Source organism: Triturus cristatus, chromosome 2_2, assembly GCF_964204655.1.
Source record: "Triturus cristatus chromosome 2_2, aTriCri1.1, whole genome shotgun sequence".
In the NCBI taxonomy this organism is placed as follows: Eukaryota; Metazoa; Chordata; class Amphibia; order Caudata; family Salamandridae; genus Triturus; species Triturus cristatus.
The window spans coordinates 515045661-515066751 of record NC_140582.1 but is presented as its reverse complement, the minus strand read 5'-3'; the positions used below and the strand labels follow the sequence as shown (position 1 = coordinate 515066751).

Here is a 21091-nt window from a genome sequence, read left to right as displayed (position 1 = left end):
TGAAATTCACTCTGATGTGGGAGGAATAGAGGGTGGGCCGAAAAAAAAAGCAGGGCATGACAAGTTTGAACAATCTGTAAAAACTATCGGTCGTATGTGGATGGATGGCCAACCTGGGAGGAAATGTCAAATTCTGAGCCCCAGCAGAGATCATGCACCACTAGCTGCAAACTGAAGTGATTTAGCGGCATTTGTAGCACAAGAAGAGGAGCTGGAAAACTGATGACCCTGCTGGGATGCATGCTGTCTGCCAGACCCACGTCCATGGCTTCAAAAGGATTGCAGTGCCTGCTGCACAGGTTTGGAAGGATGTCCTCTGGAGTAGCCTTAAATCTTTCTTAATCGATGCATAAACTGTTTACCATAACTGTAATTAATAACCTGCGGGTTGCAGGGTCTTCACATCAAACTCATTAAGTGCCTGTTCTGTGGTGTGTTGCATAGACATCAAATAATTGGCATACATCTTACATATAGTATGCTGCAACAGGCATGGTAAACATCCAAACTATTTCCTTTAAACAAGTGCATTAACCACTTAAGCTATCATAATAGTGGTAAGCCCTAAGACATGCTGGGTTCACATAATCTCTGTAAGGAATGCTTCAAGGCTTTGAGCTTCCTTAAATACCTTTAGGTTGTAAACAATGGTATGCCAGGAAGACCTTACTATTTTCCTTCTCAATTTCTTTGGGGGAGGGAGGTGGAGCGCAGGGAGAGTTTGCAAACAATAATACCCATGTGCTAGCAGACCATAGGATAACCTTCATTAATTCTGATCCTAGTGTCACACTGCACTTCATCATGGCACCTACCCTCATGACTCAGCCTCTTTTCTGCTACGCTTGCCTCTCAATGTTCCCGGAGTTCCTGTCTTCTCAGTTCCAGCCCTGCACTTGTACTACCAAGAACACAAGAATGCAAACGACTCCGCAAGTGAAGCAATTGCGGCTGACAGCTGTGGCAACACATCACAAGTCGGAATACAGACGCAGCCAATTCAGCCTTCATCCTTCTGAGGCCAGTTAATACAGTAGTATTACATCGGGCATAGCTTCAAGTTATTTACAGTGCTATGAAAAGAAAAATGGTTGCAGCAAACGTTCTGTAAAAACAACTGGTTGTTATAATATATGTATAGATCTGCAAGCACTAGAAAGCAAAGGAACGAAAGCAAAGCATACCAGCACAGTTGAACATATCATATATAGCCTACCAGCGCCACTGGAATTATGTGATTCTGCGGATGCAACTTTTTTACCGCATAATTATGGATTTGCCGCATTTGCCACATCATCCATTATCTGCTGCATAATCTGCAAATTTTAACCCCCATAACATTTCTAGCTCAAACAGATCAAGTTATCAATAACATGGAAACGTATTCACGCAAAGTGGAAGTCCCTTCGCAAAGGATAACTGGGCATCTTTCAGTTGCTTATTTTTCTGCATTTGGTTGTAAAACTGGCACTAATGATGTTAAAGATTTGCCCAGACAGTAAGTATCACCTTGTGTGTAAAAACCACAAAAGAATGAAGTAATGCAATCAAAAAATGCGCAGCAGCATAATTTGCTTTTTCTTGCGGCTTAATTTAGTCAACCTTGCCGCATAGTTTGATGCTCCCCTGCCAGATAATTCCAGTGGCCCTGTATATAGCATAGAATGACTGCATAACTTTATCACAAAAACCTCACGGCATTTTGGCGTATAAACGCGTGTCACTGTGATTTAGAGTTTATTGAGGCAAGCTCAGCAACGTAATTGACGCGAGCAAGACTTCCCAGAGTGAAGTTCTCAGTTAATCATTGTAATACAATTAATTAAAAAGATTTTTTTTAAAACATGTTTCTATATCATACGTTAAGTAGACCTAGAGAATTTGGCCGCAGAGAACCAATATTTGTAGTGAACACTTTAAAATGTTTATGCAGCGAGAGTTTAAGGACTGGAGAAATAAGTCTCTACTTCACAACTTGAACGAAAACAGAACGAAAACAAGCCGGTGTTACCTTAGGAGATTTCTCATAAACACCAAGTGTAAATTATATTATTAAAACATGCTCCAGAGCATCTTTAATAACTGCCTAGCATATCCTGGAAATGTTTCAGTGCAAATGATGCGTGCTCAAGTGCCTGCTGGAGGGGCGCCAGCCACTTTAACATTTCCCAGGCAGCTCGGCTGATGCTCAGGAGCAGGGCGATTTCCTCTGGTGAATCTTAAGATCGGCTAAGAGCCTCTCTGCGGGGAAGGTGGGCAAATAACATTTCCAAAAACCCATCTCCAAGGCACCGTTCGTAAATCACAATCTGACAGCGAGGGGAGCCCTGAAGACGCCATGTTAGGCTGCGAGTTACCCGCCACTGACCAGACCCTACCTGAAGAACAGAGCCCACTGCATCACATGGCAACAACCAATCCTGCATTTAAAAGCCCCCAATAGCGAAGAATCCAGCACGCAGTTTGCCCGATTCAAGCCTCTTCCTGAAAGGATCTCGCAGCCTCGAAAGACACCCAGTTGATGTCAGTCAGAGAAGATGTTAGAATGGACATGCTAGACGGTTCAGTACAATGAATGGGAGTTTTATATAGCGCGAACTCGACCCGTAGGCATCAGAGCGCTTTAGATGAGCACCAGATGCGTTACCGACGGACACATTCATTTTGTTAGGCACCGGGAGATTAAGTAATGTGCCCAGAATCACAGGATGTTGAGCGTCCCCTGTCGAGCCTCGAACCTCTGGCCTGGCCTGCCCTAAGAATACATTTGGCGGTCGCGGTGGGGGAGGGGGGCATTGTTTACATCTTCTTCAGTCTTGAAATCCTTCCACTGCTACAGAGAGGCACAGCAGGACTAATAAATGCTTAGAATATTAAACGTTACTCCTCGTAGTGACTCTTCTGAAGGTAGAGACTTCCGCCATACTCTCACGTGGAGCCGGGGCAACTCTGCACGCAGAGGCGCAACTAGAGCCACATTTCGGAGGGTCTGGAGCGACTAAGAAAAAATGTCGGAGGGAGGGGGGGGGGGGGGGGCTTCCAATTCTTCCAGCAGTAGGAAATGTGGAGATGCAGGGGATCTAAGAAGGGGTGAAAAAACGACAAGGCTTCATTGACAAGCAAATGGTCTTTTAATGACCTGTGAATTACTCGGGTGTGGCTGTGTGTGAGCGCCCAGGAAGCTGTCTCAGCCCGGGGTGCCACACACGACGAGGGTGGCGTGGGGGGGGGGGGGGGCGAGGGTGAAAAGCCCTTTGAGCCCAATGGGCGTATCGCGCCTGTCTGCACGTCCTAGGTATGTCTCATTAATTGTCCAGGGCCGGCAGATGACATCTGACACACACCGACCAGTGGCATAATGAGAGTTGAGGGGGCCTCCCTGCCTTGTACCCGGATTTAATCCGGAGTTCTTGGGCCCGAGTATTGTGCTGTGTTACGCCCCTGACCCCGCCCCCCCCCGCCCTAATCTCCATCCCTGGCAGAGGTAAATAGCCCAAAACGAGAAGGCATCCTATCTGGTGATGGGTTCTTGTATGGGACGGGGGTCAAGCTATACTAATGCAAGAGTCACTGTCAGAAGTAACATTTTCTTACTCTTGTGTTCAGTTCTTGGATTACCATTTCCTTTGGCACGCTCACCAAGAAAAGGGCGATCAGATAGGTGACAGAGAAGGCAAAATATATCTCGGGCAAAAAGCAGCAGGGCCAGGCACATTTTAAAGTAACAACTGTCCAAATATACAGTTGTATCAAGACCGTCCGTCCAACGCTTAGTGTAAACTAACTGAATGTTGATCTACTGCTCTGTTGCAGCCGGACTAAAGACATTTTAGCTCAATAATAAAAAACTAACATTTTATAAAAACTGTTATTCATAACTAGGCCTGGGCGTACTTCGCGAAGTAGCACTTCGCGAAGCTACGCAAAGTGAAGTTCGCACTACGCGAGCTACGCGTAGCACTTCGCGAACTGCGTAGTACCTTGTTCGCACTGTGCCAGATGTCGTTTTCAATGATTGCACAGTGCGGACAAGCAACCGGCACTGTGCAATCATTGAAAATGGCATCTTGCACAGTGCGAGCTGTAGTTTTCTGCTGCTCGAGTAGATTTTTACTCGAGCTTCAGCTTTCTCATTGCGAACTGGTAGTTTATCGCGAGCGGTCGCGAGCATACGCGACCACTCGCAATGAGAAACCTGACCTCCTCGCGTTGGGAATCTCGCCGGGAGGTTTATTTTCCATGCTCACGATCGCCAACTTGAAGTTGCTGATCGCGAACAAGGAAAAAGTCTCGCCGGGATGTCATTTTGCTTGCTCGCGGTCGCCAACTTGACGTTGAGGACCGCGAGCAAGCAAAAAATGACCGCAGCACTACGCAACACTACGCGTGTTCGCACTGTGCTACGTGCAGTTCGCGTAGTGCGAAGTAGCGCGAACTTCGCAAACTACGCGAGCGTAGCGTAGTGATTTGCCCAGGCTTATTCATAACTATCTTCACCTTTGGAGTTTGACCGAGATGTGGTGGGAGAAGAGTGGTGTTTCTGTACTATCTTTACTAGCAAACATTCTGCTCCCCACTACTAGCACGTCCCCCCTCTCCACCCCACGGTCAGGAACAAATTCAAATGTTTGATCTACCCATGTACTTCAAAGATTCTATGCAGTTGAGCTGTATAATCAACCTTGTATGCGTAAATTGTCAGAGACCCCTATTCTGGGCTTCTTTTTCGATCCAAAGAAGCCTTAATCCTGCCTCTATTGCCTTTTATTGATAGCTTTTTGGCAGATGGCTGATTCCTGAGGCTCTGAAATCACCTGTCATACAAACACTGCTAAAGACATTCTCTCTAAAGGCCAATGTCCAGGCCAACTTCTGACCAATTTCTCTTGTCTTTGTTAAATTAATGAAAAACGAAGAGAAAGCCGAGCTTCAGAGTTTCGTGGGGTCAAATTCCTTGCTTCACCCCTCCTAGGGATGGAGATGGAGACTGTCATAGACTTAGTAGCAGATCAAATGCATATGATTGTGGGTTAGGAAGGTGTGTTGCTGCACTGATTTTGTTTCATTTGTCAATGCTCGCATCCTGATCCAGTGACCGCAGAGCCTCTCATCCCTGCATCGTGCAGCTTGTGATTGGCAGCTTCGCCGGATCAGACGCAGAACCTCGCAACAGAGTACTGCACAGCTCCTGATCACCTGCCTCAACAGACCCAACACAGAGCCTCGCATTGCAGCACCTCGCAGCCCCGTACCAAGGATAGGAGATATAACCCTCAGTGGACCAGCCCTGGTCCAGGATCTAGCCCGCGCTCCATCGTGGTCAGCCTGAACTTTTAGATTGCCTCATTCTGATGCGATCAGATGCCCCTAATTGGCACTTTGCGCCTTGTGGCATGATTTTTATTAAAAATTCATATTTTAGGTAATTGTGACAGGATTTTTGTTGTTTTAGTGTCATTTTATGTATTAAAATAGACTGTTTTTCTGAATTGATTTGGGGATATTTCTTGGGCTGTGTTTTAACTTTATTGCTGTTTGAGTGCTGCATAAATACTTTACCCGTTGCCTCTAAGTAAAGCCTGACTGCTTTGCAACAGGCTGTCAGAGGGTTAAGCATAGGTTTATTTATTGGTGGTTCAACCTGACAAGGACTGTGATTATTTCCTGAAGTGGTTTCTCGCTCTGTTCAACATATAGCACAATTTCTTACAATGTGTAATCTGGAAGCCATCAAAAGTTGTAGTTGTTGAAGACTGAAATTTGTTATTAGTGAAGAGGGAATGCTAAGTGAATGAAGGAGTTTTTAAATTCCCTTCATAATGTAAAAAACATAGCTTTTGATATTGAATGGGGCGAATGCTTTTCTGATTAACCGAGAAGATCAGCCATCTATCTGACTGTTATTACATATGAAGCGGAAAAGAAGAAGAAATAAGAGCTATTGAGATTTCAAAAGCCAAACAAATATAAGCCTTTGAATACGAAGAAAAACATTCTACTGACATATTCATTCAATCAGTAGACACCGGTAACAATTGAACTATTTCCGAACAAACTCAAGAGTACTGGCTTTTGTGATGAGAAAAATCTCAGGGTTCAAACATCTGCAATAACATTTGGTAAGCAACGTTCTGCTGCAACATTCCCAGGGATTTGAACTGGCATATTAATTCACTAGTTTGTCTGTTATTAACAAAGTACTTTAATGTTGTCATAACAAAGAGTTGTAGGTGAACACAAAACAGCAAAATGTGCGGGTTTGTGTCACGATACGATTAGGACAGAATTATTTTTTGTGACCCACCACTCCTAGAAGTGAGCGAAACACAGCACTCCTTTCCCGATTAAACCAAAAGGCTGATCAGGGTCCATTTTCTGAGTGCACTTTTTCCTGTTTCTGTATTTTTGCCAAGTTAATTGGTATATGTTTGTGGCAACTGGGTTTGCCAACACTGCTTTCACAAACCTAACAATACAACCCTGTGCATTTTCCTTCGCAACGTCCTTGCGGTACTCCTCCAGCCCCTCTCCCCTAAAAACAACTTCAATACCAAATAGTTCCTCAAATGTATATTTTACAACATTCAAGCATCTTCTCTTATTAAATTTGTCTTCAATATATCCTCTGAACGTCCACTGGATATCATCAACACCATCGTCTGTACCACAACTAATTCCTCATTTCCGAAAATCTGTCAAATTCTCCCACTCATCAAAACCTCCGTCTAGGCCCTGACTCAGTGGCTAATGACCATCACATCATCCGTTTTCCCTTCCTTGCTATATCCCAGAACAAGGCAACTCACACCAAAGCAACTCACACCAAAGCAACTTTCTACAAGCATGTGCATTAGGCTACCTTCCAGGCTTCACTATTTGAACAGCAACACTAGTTTGGTGAACAGGCTGTGCAAATCACACACAAGGGGGTGAAGGCTTCTTGATCTTCTGACTGTTTGGGCACCCAAGTCACCATGAATCACCATATTCTTCTTGACAGCTTCTATATCAACAAGAGTATCTCTAGAACAGTCCTAAAAAAGTTCTCTTACTTTAAGGCTACAAACAACACTTTTCAGAAGGACTACTCCATACTCGCTTCACCCGATTCCTACCAAGCATGGAGCCTAAGGTTTTATTCTAGCTCCTATGTTATTCCATCATTACATGGCACCTCTATTGATACTACTGCCAATCAAAATGATAGCGTACAACCTAATACTACACTACATGATACCTGTGGTATCTGACACCCACCATCTAAGACAATGTACAGACAACACCAGATCTTGGATGTTCATTCTTATCACCATCAGATCTTGGACGTTTATTCTCCTCAATGATGCTAAACAGCAACTCAAATTCAAAGAATGTCTCAAGTACATGGAGCTCTTTGGCTTCTACACTACCCTCTCCACCAATAACAAATCACTCAGCTGTATGGATGGGTGAGTGTGTGAGTGGCTGTATGGGTAACATAGTGGCTGTGTGAGTGGTTCTATGAGTGAGTGACTGGGTGTTTAAGTGGGTGTATGAGTGAGTGGCTGCTTTGAGTGGATGTATGGGTAAATGAGTGGGTGTACAGTCAGTGTCTGTGTGTGTGGCTGTATAGGTGAGTCGGCATGTGAGTGGTTGTATGGATTCAAAATGCATATGTAAGTGGTTGTGTGGGTAAGTGAATGTGTGTGAGTGGCTGTATGAGTAAGCAAATGGCTGTGTGAGTAGCTGTATGGTTGAGTGAGTGGTTGTTAGTGTGAGTGGCTCTATGGATGAGTATGAGTGGGTGTATGGGAGGTTGCATGGGGTGTGAGTGGGTGTGTGAGTGGTTCTGTGGAATATGCCAGTCATTTGAGATATTATCAGTGATGTCATGAGTGATGTCACTGACCACATCATGAGTGATGTAATATGTGAGGTCATTAGCAGGGCATTGCGGGGGATTTAAGTTGTAGTTAGTACAGGTAACTATAACTGCTGAATATCTATGGTTTTGTACGTGTAAAATCTGAGCCTAACTAGAACGTGCATGTAACCTTTGTTTTTTTGAGTGAATTTCCAAGGTCTTTTAAATTCTATTTCCTAACTATAACGGCCCTGTAACCTTTGTTTATTTCAGTAAATATATACTTTGTTAAGGTTATTTCCTAACTATAATGTGCCTGTAACCTTTGGTTTTATTTAGTGAACTTCAAAGGTTTTTTAAATTGTATTTCCTAACTGCAACCTGTGACTTTTGAGAGTGGGTCGTGAGTGGCTGTATGGGTCTGTGAACGGGTGTGTAAGTGTCAGTATGGGTGTATAAGTGGGTGTGTGAGTAGTTTTGAGGGTGTGTGAGTGGCTGTATGGGTATGTGAGTAGTTATGTGGGTGAGAAAGTGGCTGTATGGGTCTAAGTGGGTTTGTGAGTGGTTTTGTGGATGTGTGTGTGATTGACTGTATGGGTGTGTGAGTGGCTGTGTGGGTCTGTGAGTGGATGTGAGTGACAGAATGGGTTTGCGAGTGGGTGTCTGTGTGAATGGGTGTGTGAGTGGTTTGCTGAGTCTCTGAGTGGATGTATCAGTGACTGTATATGTATGTGTGTGGGTCTGTGAGTGGCTATATGGGTCTGTGTGTGAGTGGTTTTGTTGGTTAGTGTGAGTGGCTGTGTTGGTCTGTGAGTGTATGTGAGAGTGGCTAAATGGGTGTGAGAGTGGGTATACATCAAATAGATCAGCACCCAGTATTTATTGTTATATTGAATCTTATCTTTTCTAATCAGAACAAGATTAATCAATTACAACTTTCAATTTTGTAGTAATATTACACCCATGTTCCATAAATTAATTAAAAGTAATGTAAGCTTGTTGTGTGTTGATAAATTCTTTTATTGAAAATGTGCAAAGTATTCACAACAGCGTAGCCAACACGTTTTGTCCCTTCTCCAGAGACTTCTTCAGGGCTTTGTTCTCTCCTATAGGTGTTTCACAGTCATATGGTCACATTAATTAGTCCAAAGGGCACAAAGCTCTCGAGGAGGAGCCTAGCGCGCAACCAAGATGGCCGCGTAGGTGCGAGGCTCCCGAGGACCTCCGCGACCTCCTGAATTAATCCTGGCGATATCCTGTCCTTGTTGAGGGGACTGTGTCGGTGAACCCGAGCTGAGGCGCCGCCCGTTTTTTGGGCTCGAATCGGACCCCGAACACCGGTGGGAGCATCGATTGAAGGTTGCGGCCTTCTCCTCGCCGGCCCCCCGGATTGGAGTAGTGGGGCGATCCGGGGACGAAGTGAATAACAGCGGCGAGCGGGGCTGGGCGACTCGCGTACCCCGCACTTTCACTTTCGCTTTTGCGCCCCTCCTTGCCTCAGGCGGGGTCGGGCTGCGGAGCGGGGTGCGGTGGTGTTGCCTTGTCCAGGTGCCCGGCTGACCCGCCGGCGGTGGGTTGACCCGCGGCCCGGTGGTCGCCCCCGTCCCCCCCCCTGACACCCGTGATTTGGTGTGGCGGCCCGTTTGGAGATCTTGGCACGACGGTGTAAGGGCCAGCATGTCCACCAAACAAGATGGCGACCGGGCGAAGATGAAGACAACCCGCCGTGGCACGGCGCACCAGGCCAATAGTATGGATCGCTATACGCTCCAGAAGGGTTCTCCGGAGACAGCGCGGTCATCCCTGGTGGGCCCGACGGAGGCGCCTGCCCAACCGGTGGATCTGACCCTCCGGGACGTCATGGGCGCCATCGCAGAGATGAAGGCCTCGGTGGACCAGCGTTTCGATACCTTGGCGCAAAAAATTGACTCGGTCCTGGTGGATGTGGGCCTTGTGAGGGCAGACTTGTCAAAAACGAACGACCGAGTTGACTCCCTGGCCCACACCACAACGAGCCTCACGACGGATGTGGTGGCCCTCCAGAAGGAGGTGCGCCGGCTTGGCCAGGCGAGCGCCCTGATGGACCGGCGACTGGAGGATTCCGAGGGTCGGGCCCGGAGGAACAATGTTCGCATTATTGGTGTGCCGGAGGGCCGAGAGGCGGAGGCGGCAGATCTCTTCGTGGAAGAATTGATCCTGACCCATCTCCAGCCCCGGGGGCTGAGTAAGCTTTTTGCGGTGGAGCGTGCCCACCGGGTCCCTGGGGGCCGCCCTAAGACCGGTGCCCCGCCGCGGCCTATTATTGCCCGGATTTTTAATTTCCGGGACAGAGACGCCATCCTCCAGACCTCCAGGCAACAGGGACCGGTCAGGCTGGACAACATGGATGTACACTTCTACCCAGACTTTACTCCGGCGGTCCAGAAGCAGCGACAGAGCTTTCTCGGTATTAAACGTCGCCTAAGGGACCTAAACCTCAAGTACTCAATGCTCTTTCCGGCTAAGCTGAGGGTGGAGGTGGATGGCCGTACGCACTTCTTCGACCGGCCCGAGGCGGCTGGGGACTGGTTAGATACTTTGCCTGGAGATCGGGGTGGGGGGGGCGCGGCTGGCGGGGAGGGCCCGCCGGATCAGAATTGAGGGGTGACTGTATAGGCCTTGCTCTGGATATTATTCCTTTACCATATATTGCTTTCGTATGTTCCCCTCCCATGGAGGTCGGGTGGGGTCTGCTGGGGGCTTCCCTCCTCCTCTGGGGGACTAGTTAGTACTTAGCTATGGGGCGACAGGCACACTGCACTTTGGGGGGGCTGTCTGGGCTCATGCAGGGGTGCAGGGAGGGGGGAGTTCTGTTGGGACCGGGGGGTGGGGGGGGTGTGTTGTTTGTTAACACCGCAAGGCAAACCCGCAACTGTTTTGTTGTTTTTAAGATGCTCGGTGGGGGGCGACCGATTGTTTTGACGTATGATGGGGGGTAGGGATTTGCTTGTGTTGTCATGGAATGTTAACGGCCTGGGGGATAGGATTAAGCGTGGTGTGGTCCTGCAGTATTTAAAACGTATTTCACCAGATGTTGTCTTTCTGCAGGAGACACACCTTATAGGTAACACCTTTCATGCAATGAATCGGCGGGGATATCGTTTGGCGGCCCACTCCGGCTTCACTTCGGGCTCGCGGGGGGTGGGTATTATGGTCAAGAACTCGCTCCCGTTGGAGATTGACGAGGTGCGCCATGATGAGAGGGGACGTTACGCTGTTCTGGTGGGACGAATGGAGGGTAGAGTGTTTATCTTTATATCAGTGTACGTCCCGCCTGGGTTACAAGCCACTACATTTGCGGACCTGGGTCGCCTCCTTCTGGACCTTCCGGGTGGCCTGTTGGTGGTTGGAGGGGACTTTACCGCGGTTGCCTCTGGGTCTATGGATCGCCATCCCCCTAGGGACCTCCCCCGGGCACAGGCGTGGCTGCCCGGCCTTTTAGACACGCTGGGCCTGGTGGATTGCTGGCGCTTGAAGCATCCCGTATTGCAACAGTACACCTTCCACTCGGGGGCCCATGGTAGCCTCTCGCGGCTTGACTACATCCTTGTCCCGGCGGCCCATGCAGGGAGGGTGGGGGAGGTGCGCCATTTGGCACGGGGTATCTCAGACCACTCCCCATTGTTGTTGCATTTCGACGTCTTCCCGAGGGGGGATGGCAGAGTGGCCCCGATCAATGCATGGTATTTGCGCGACCCCACCATTCGTGCCGACTTGATCAAATCCTTACAGCGCTATTTCGATGAGAATGTGGGGTCGGTCCCGTCTGCCATCTCCCTGTGGGAGGCTTTCAAGGTGGTTCTTAGAGGGGAGGCCCTCTCCTTTATTTCCAATGCCCGGCGGCGCGAGCGGGAGGAGGTGACCCGGGTTGAGGCCGAGATTGCAGAACTGGAGGGTGACCTGGGGAACGGGGTAACAGACGCCAAGTTACATGTTTTGCACTTAAAGCAGGCGGCCTATCGGGCCCTCGTCACGGAGGCGGCCAGGGGCCTCAGTAGAGAGCAGCAGGGGCGATTGTATGATGTGGGTGACAAGGCGGGCAAATTGATTGCGTGGTTGGACAAGAGGGAAAGAGCGAGCCGCGTGGTGCCTTTGATTGAGAGCATGGATGGTGTGTGCGTCACTGAGCCGGAAGCCATTGTCTCCTGCTTCGCGGATTATTTCCGCGAAGTCTACTCCCCGGTTTCTCCCTGCTCGGAGGAAGATTCCCATGCCTTGCTTCGGGACATCGCACTGCCCTCCCTTACGGTGGAGGACAGGGACTCGTTGGATGCCCCGCCCACCTCGGACGAAATTGCCTCGGCTATTCGCTCGGTTGCATCCGGCAAGGCCATGGGCCCCAATGGTATTCCCATTGAGCTATACAAACTACGCCCGGATGTGTTGGCGCCCCACCTGCGCGCGATGTTCCTTGCGGCCCACTCGCAGGGCTCCCTCCCGCCGGACCAGCGTCTGGCTACAATTGTAGTGATCCATAAGGAGGGGAAGCCCCGTGAGCGGGTCACATCCTATAGGCCAATTTCGCTTCTGAACGCGGAGCCCAAAATCCTCGCCAAGGTGTTGGCCAACCGGTTGGTTGGCGTGGTGGGCGATTTGGTCCACCAAGACCAATCGGGCTTTATACCACACCGCAACACGGCGCTTAATCTGCGGCGCTTACACGGGGTGCTCGCGCGTGTCCCGTTTGTGCGGGAGCCGGCCATCTTGGCGTCCTTGGACGCCACCATGGCGTTTGATACGCTCGAATGGCCATATATCTGGGCGATGCTGGCGAAGTTTGGGTTCGGCCCGGGTTTCGTCAGCTGGGTCAAATTGCTATATTCGGGCCCGTTGGCGCAGGTGGTGGTGAATGGGCGAGTATCTGCCCCGTTCGCGCTGGGGCGGGGCACGCGACAGGGCTGTCCCCTGTCGCCTCTCCTGTTCGCCCTGGCCATGGAGCCCCTGGCGGAGTGGCTGCGGTGGCACCCTTCTATCCGTGGTCTCCGCTGGACCCCCGAGCATGAGGACCGCGTGTCCCTCTATGCTGACGATATCCTTTTGTATCTCGCCTCCCCGCGCAAGTCATTGATCGTCCTGGTTGATGTTTTGCGTTCCTTCGGTCGCAACTCAGGCCTGGTCATCAACTGGGCGAAATCCTGTGTCTATGTGCTCTCCGGGGAGGCCCCGGTCCTGCCACGGGACTGTCCGATCCAGATTGCCTCCCAGGGTTTCCGGTACCTGGGTATATATATCACTCTTGACCCGGAGGCCCGCTATGAGCGGAACTTGCTGCCCCCCCTCCAGCGTCTGAGGGAGGACGTGGTGCGCTGGCGGCGTCTGCCGCTCTCGCCGCTCGGCCGAGCGGCCTTATTTAAAATGATGTCCCTGCCGCGCTTCCTCTACGCCCTCCAGAATACCATGGACTTGGTCCCGGCACGCTACTTTCGCGAGGTGGAGGGCCTCCAGCGGCGCCTGTTCTGGGACGGGAGGCCGCGTATTGCTCTGGCTAAATTGACGCTCCCGTGGTACGATGGAGGGGTCGCCCTCCCGGACATCAAACGGTATTATTGGGCCTCCCAACTAGCTGCAATTAATCATGGCCTTTACGGGCCCGCCTTGAACCCGGCATTTGAGATGGACAGGACGCTTCTGCCCGGTGGCGATTATAATCGAGCGCTCTACTCTGGCGCGCCCGACTCCCGTTTGACGGGACCGACGCGTGTCATGGTGCGTGTCTGGCACGCGGCTAATGCAGCCATGGGGTGGAAGGACCGTTTGACCCGAGCGTCTCCGCTGTATGCATCTGAGAGGTTGGGCTCCCTGTGGACGTCGAAGGGCTTCGAGAAGTGGGACACGATCGGAATCAGCACGGTGGGAGATCTCTGGACGAGGGGGGGATTCAAAACTTTTGAGACGCTGCAGGCGGAGTTTCAGCTGCAGGGCAGTGAGTACTTTCGGTACCTACAGGTCCGCCATGCGCTGGGCTCCGTCTTCCCGGATGTTGCATCCATTCCGGAGTCTTCCCCCCTGGAGGACAGAGTGCTAGATGGCCATGTCCCGGACAGCACGATCTCCCTCATATACAAAAAATTGATTAACGATAGATCGTGTCTGCTGACTAGTCTCCGCGAGGCTTGGGTTGCCGACGGGCTGGAGCTGGACGACGAGGATTGGATTTCCGCGGTGGCCTCTCCGAAAGAGGTGGCCATCCCGGCTCGCCTTCGTTTCGTCCAGCTCAAGATCCTTCACCGGGTCTACGTGACGGGGCCAAGGCTTTTACGTATGGGTTTTGCCGGTGATGGAATGTGTAAGCGTGGCTGTGGTGCGTTGGCGACTTTCATGCATATACTGTGGGAGTGCCCGAAGGTGGAGCGATTCTGGCGTGGTGTGCATGAGGTTCTACGAATGGTTACGCGTGTCGCGCTGCTGCCTGAAGCGAGGAGATGCTTGCTGAATGTCTGGGAACCAAATGACTACTCGGTCCCGCAGGCGCGGTGGGTGACTCTGGGATACATGATAGCCAAGCGTGATATTGCCCAATTGTGGGGATCCCAGAGGCCCCCTGCGGTGTCGGCCTGGAAAGAGCATATGGATTGGTGTATGTTCCGTGAAAAGGTGGTGTATGTGGCGAGGGGTAAGCCTGGGGCGTGGATGAAACTCTGGGGCCCCTGGAACGCCTACCGCGGGGGTATTTGTGAGCCGCCGCTGCTACCGGCGGCCTCGCCGGCTCCGTCTCCCTAGATGGCGCCCCTCCCTTGGCCGCGGGCGCGCGGTCCCCCAGTCCCTGATCTACTCCCGTCCCCCTCTTCAGAATTTTGCTGCTGGTTTGGATCCCCCACTTATGGAGCACGTGTTGTCACTTTGGATCGAGGGTTGCCTTGCGGTTGTGGTTTGTTTACGTTGTTTTGTATTAAGAAAATGGAACCGTACTGTGGGCATGGAGCTTTGAGGCCTGCACCATTGATCACTCCTGTTTTCCTACTGTGCACCGCTGAGAAAATTTTTTGCTGTATGTATGTAATATGCTTTTGATGCTCTAGCGGCCGGCCGGGTGGTTGTAGGCCCATACCTGTAACTTCTATAAACTGCAATAAACGGTTTCAAAAAAAAAAAAAAAAAAAAATAATTAGTCCAAAGGGTAGGGTCCTCAATTAAAAAATGAGGATCTTGGTTTAGTCAAAACACGATTGATCAGATTCAGCAACTTTGTGGTTTTAGCCCCTGTTGGCAAATAAACCAGTAAGTGATTCACTGAGCGCGTTCACCGTCTCTGGGTTGCGAGTTCCTGTTGTAATTGATTAATCTTGTTCTGATTAGAAAAGATAAGATTCAATATAACAATAAATAGTGGGTGCTGAAATATTTGATGTACAAGTGTGTGGATTGTGTCCAAATATGGGGACCCAGGAAGCTGTTTTCCCTTGATCTGAGCACCACTCAGATACAATATCCCCATAGTTTGATAGGTGCGTTATCTAGACTCTATGCCTCCTTCTGTTAATCGGGTGTGTGAGTGAGTGTGTGGGGGTGTGAGTAGCTGTGGGAGTGACTGGGCCAGAATGGAACCTCACCTGCCTCCTTATCCAACATGAGTCCATAGTTTTGCACAAAATGTCTACCCAACTGGAGAACTTTGTATTGACTAATTAGTAAGTGCTACCAAGTTGGGTAAATGTCTAGTGCATAATCTTCACTACAGCTGTGAAATGGACCACAATGAAATGTGTCCAGTGACCTAGTGTGCATGTCATATCGGAAATGTGATTCTTCCTCAAGGCCTTGATCCACAGATCCTTGATCATATGAATCCTTGCTAGAGAAGCCGACAAGACTACAAACAGAGAAATCTCCACCAAATAGGGTGCTTACTCTTAACTTTATGAAGTAAGTGCTTCTTTGTTTGGTGGAGATGTTCTATTCCTCTACATCAAGAAAGTATCACCGAAATCGGGCGAGAAATGAGCTCGGGGGCCTTTTGGGAAGATGTCCATCAAAGTGGGAAAAGGCATGAAGACCTTTACATAATACAAAGGAAAACGAGGCGGGGCTAAACCAGCAGAGCTTGCAGATGCTTTTGGAGATTTGCATACTCAGGGTAATTAAAAGGGAGAACCATGGACACCTCTCTCACCAGGAGATGACAAGAAAGAAACCACTCATCACAGTCACTACAGATCAGATTGTGCTGCAATAGATCAGCGATGCAATCAGCTCCATTTAGGATTTCAAGGGGACAGGCCATTGCCCAGGGCCCGGCCTCTTGATGTTGGGTGCCCTGAAGTCTACCAAGGGAACCCAGTGTGCAGCGTTGAGGACCGTGGGGGGAATCTAAATGCCCAAGCGGTCCCTGCTGGTTTCATACCCCCAGCAGGAGCTGGCACTGTTGAAGCACACGGAGCAGCAAAAATACTGCTCTCTGCGTGAAGGAGCAATTCTTTTATCTGTTTTTCTGCCCGCTTTATAGCTGAGAGTGGACTTACAGTTTTCTCTTGCTTGGAAGGAGCTGTCAAAGCTCTGTCCAAGCTAAAGCAAACTGCTATCTCAAGTGGGTGGGCACCTCGAGAGATAGGGAACAGGCCCTGGGGGGTGGTGGTCCCTGGGGCTGTATATGGCCTGGGAAGGGGGCTGCGCAGCCCCTCTTCCCCCTTTATTTATATTTGTTGCCCCAGGGAGGTGTGGTCTTCAGGGCAATACAGGGGGGGGGCTCCTGGGGCACCACTCCAATTTATTTTAAAGCCCCAAGGAGATAGTGGTCCCCGGGGCTCCTCTGAAGCACAGGCGGGGGGAGGGTCTGTGCAGCTCCCTCTAATTTTCTATTAATGCCCCGGGGAGGTGGTGGTTCCTGGGGCTCTTAGTAGCACTAGGAGGGGGGTCCACGCGGCCCTCCTCCATTATTTACATAAAGTCCTGAGGAGGGGGGCCATGTGTGCCCCCTCCCAACTCTATCATTTATGCAATGGCCGTGGGACCTGGCCCACCCAAGGCACACACTAACCACTGATGGGGACCGCAGTGGGAGCCTGAAGGCCACTGCAGGAGCATGCATTGATTTTACAGAGAGGGAGCTGCTAACATGCAGCTCCTTCCCTTTCTGTAAAAGCAATTGTGCTTCGCTTTCAGCAAGCAAGAGCATTCTTAATGGTCTCACTTGCTGAAAAGCGGAGCATAGTTTGCTGTGTCCCGGGAGTGGGCACCCCGTGACATAGTAGGAGCCGGCCCTGCGGGGTGGCAGTTCCCAGGACCATCTATGGCCCTCCCTTCTTTGGATGACATGGCGGTCCCTGGGGCTGATGGGGTTCCCCACGGGCCCCTGGATTAATTTCATTTTTCCCCGGGGAGGTGGCAGATGCCAGGGCTGTGGGGGGGCCACACGGCCCCCTCGCATCAATTAGAGATTTTGCCCTGGGGAGGTGGCAAGCCCCAGGGCATGGGCTTTGCCAGGCAGGCAACCCAGCATTGATTTTTTTCAAAGCAAAGCAAGCCCCGGGGAGGTGGTGGTCCCCAGGGCATAATAAGCACCTGGAGGGAGGCTCATATGCCCCCCTCTATTTTTAAAATCCCCCCAGGACCTGGCCCAACCGGGGGCCGATCCATAATAAAACGTGAGAGCCTGCGTTTAAAAAAAACACCCAAAAACCCATTTCAGCTGGATCCGCAGATCCAGTGTGACTCCTGCTGAAATTCTTTTTTTTAAAATGCTTTTTAGGCCCTGTGGGTCCCTGTGTGCCTCAGTAAATGACAGAATCAGTTATGAGGCATGACTGCGCGATAAAATCTCAGTAAAGAGATTTGTCTTGAGTTTCCCGGCTCTCTTATAGTTTCCTTAGGGCAGTGCAAAATTTGAGTGTTTTGTAAAAGTAGGTCGTTCTGAAGCTGAAAATTAAGCTTCTGTAGAAGAGTCCAGGCCACTCACTATTTGTAGGTCAATTCATAAACCTGAACTTGTCTGCCAATGAGGCATTAAATTGCTGGCCCGCTCTCATCATCTTAGTCATGGAGAGAAGCTGATTAGAAACAAACCCAAATGAAACCTAGTTGTCATGTAGTTCCTATATTACCAATGTAGGACCTGCACGTTCGTATAACAAACTGTGGGTTTGGTAGCAGACTGGCTCTGAGCACCCGCACCGAGAATGATAACCTGTTTGCATTAGCTAGCTCACATGCCACTAGAATCTCCTCTTATTGGGGAGAGAATAGTTTCTGGCAACCTTAGAACATGACAACCCTGATCCCTCAGAATCGTGGAAACAATGTACTACCTTTCGCTCAGTCATTCGTGCTCATTTATTCGGTCTCAGAGAGTTACACAGAAGAAACAGTCGGGCGTGATACAATAATAATTTATTGCACAGTTGTACTTCTAGTGTAAAAGATATGTGCTGCAACAACCGTTAGACAGTAGGAGAGATATATGATTAGCAGTACAGTGAATAAAAAAAGGATAGTACAGTTCTACCATCTTGCAATAATCATGAAAACATGCATGAATATAAAATGCATGATAAAAGAAAGCGCGTACTCCTACAATACCTATCTAGATTTACCTAAGTGTACCTAGCATGTGACTAGGTGTGAAGCCAAGAATCCCTCTAGGTTTAGTCTAACCGCATTACCTGAAGCAAGAGAGTGTGGGACTCCGTCCTGGTCTCGAGCTGGACACCCCGCATGGGATGTGTTAGACCACTGTCAGCTGGAGCGTCTGCATGCAGGAGCCTCAGCGTCTCTGGTCAGTGTGTCGGCTTGGAAGTCTTGGTTCCCTCTAGCTAACACTAGCAAGAGGTGATGTATTTATACAGAAAGTATCTAGGGTTTCTTAGTCCCTTGTCTCTTGTATTGGCCATTCTTGGATTTGAGGATGACGTATGGGATGAACCTTGTAGGTAGATATTATGCAGGTGGTTTTAGCCCCTGCCTGGTTTCCTAGAACCCTTATGAATATTCATTAATACTGTGTGGTCTATTGATGAAGTTATAAAACGCTATTGTTCAGGGAAAACCCTTCTTTTGCGTCCAGGACTAGAACTAGGTAAAGGTTCAATCCTAAAAGGCTTGTTACTGTGTAATGTAGGGGGGTAATGTAGGTGAAGGGGTATGATGTTACCTGGGCCTATATTAGGGTACCTATATGAAACATAACATAGTTATTGTCCCAGGCCTCATAATTTTACTTATATGGTGCAACTCTCTCTCCTGTATTAATTCAACAAACCTCTATATGGTTCTCCATAGTATAAGGACAGTCATTAGAGGTTCACGGCTGCAAAGAAGATGCTGATACTGGTCCTGCAAGAAAGGGCAGCAACACTGGGCATGGCATACGATGCACAGTGTCCACTTCTGGATTCAGATTAGCCATCATAGTTGAGATCATCAGTGTTGGGATCGCGATGCGAAGGCTTGATCACTGCAGTGATTAATTTGAGCTGGTGGTTTCAGGTGCTCGGCACAACATTGGCACTTGTGACAATCTGCCAGAGGGTGGTGCAGTCTCAATGACCAAAACAACAGTAAATTATTTATTAAATATAGATTAAAAATTACTATTACCTGCCACCCAAGCCATTCTTATAGCTTTGGGGGCCTGGAATAGCCTGAATTGTCACACGTGTACGAGTGTGACGGTTAGTAGTTGTCTTGTTACTATCACTGACAGGGCAATGTGCGGTGGAAGCTGCAGTGGTCTCCTGACAAGGGCCCAGGCACTTATTTATGTCCAAATTAAGCACTGGATCAGTGCCAATGACACAAGTGCTAACAGCGGGACCAATGGGCGTGTCAGAGTCTGCGAGGTGAAAATTGCCAACATGGCTTACTGAAGGTCCTCAATTTGGGCCTGCTGTTTGCCAGCAGATTTATAACGCACCTCAAGGGAGTTTAATTACTCCCTGAAACGCCTGCATCTTTTATTCTTCCCGTGAGAGCGCAATGAAAACCTCTTGTGCTATAATGAATTTTGTGGCTCCAGGAAAGAGAGAAAAACTTGACATTGGCCCCTGACTTCTGCTCCATATAGGCCAGGGTAAGCTCAACATCATTCTCTCTCTGGGTTTTGGGGGTGCATCTGAAAGCATAAGTCACACAATGAAACAATGCGAGACTTCCCAAGGCATGAGAGGCAATTGGTATGAGGCTCTGTCAGATATCTACCTACAACACTCGGTGTGTGGATTCTACCCTGAAAAGTCTAGGGTTACATGGTAATTTCTTTAAAAAAAACTTCTTGGTAAAGAAATGAGGAAAAATGCAATAAACGGTAGCTCAAGATCCTGCATCTGTACACACGCCGAAAATATGAAATAACTCTACAAGAGACTGTAGTGTCTTATATAGTTGTGTTAAATCTCTACTTGTGAGGCCTCGCAAATCCGTACACAATGCTGGACAGCCTCACCCGATGCTGGTGACGTATTTTGGGTGAAAAAAATAATTTGCCATGTCCAGCCGATCATCAGGCAATGGCGTTCACAGTATGTGTCTGCCTGAGTCCATTACAACTGCAAATGAACAGCTGTTCACAGCTTTCAGTTCAACTGCTTTCTGTAGCAGTTCCTGGTTTGCAACATGGCGGTGGCACCACCACTACTTCAAGTGCAGAATGGAATAGCACCAGACACAAAATTATTTGAAAGTGTGGACGACAACAACAACATAATAAAGCAATAACTACGTTCAATTTCGGCCGATAAAGAACAAGAAAAAAATATTGGACAATTACATACTGCTATTGGTAAATCGCCTACAATACTACATTATACAATTCTCACCTCAAATACTGTTTCAACGTGCTGGTAATGGTTTTCACCTCCCATTCTTCTGAATTTTCAAGGTCAACTTCACTGTATGTTTTTGCATCTGCAGTGAGTGGAAGGGGAAAGCAGAGAGGCATTTAAAAGCTATGCCTGAATGGCAGTTGCTGCGGGCTGCTTGACAAGCACATTCATACTTCTCAATTCAACTCAAACATCAAACTGCATACCTTCATTTTAAAGGCAAGCTTTAAATGCAGTCTCTGAAGGGAATCTACCAGAGGTACACATTAATGACGCTGCCAGGCTCTGCTGATGCCACTACAAGGAGCAAATACTTATAGTACAATCCATTAAAAGTCACAAAACAAATATTTATTAACTTTATATTTTAAAAAGTGTGTTGAATGTTATTTTACGCAGGCTGTTTAACACCCGGTGCTAATGTTAATAAGCTGTAATTTATCCATTCTAATAATTA

The 21091-nt window shown here is 48.9% G+C and overlaps 1 protein-coding gene across 2 annotated transcripts in view; it reads right to left on the bottom strand.

Annotated features, from left to right (window-relative positions):
- ARHGAP10 (Rho GTPase activating protein 10) overlaps positions 1-21091 on the bottom strand; it is a 1033471-nt gene that overhangs the window by 342347 nt on the left and 670033 nt on the right. For both annotated transcript variants that reach the window (XM_085641636.1, XM_085641637.1), the window contains exon 15: positions 20629-20716. In XM_085641636.1, the coding sequence (XP_085497762.1) occupies positions 20629-20716 (88 nt within the window). The remainder of the gene's footprint in view (positions 1-20628; positions 20717-21091) is intronic.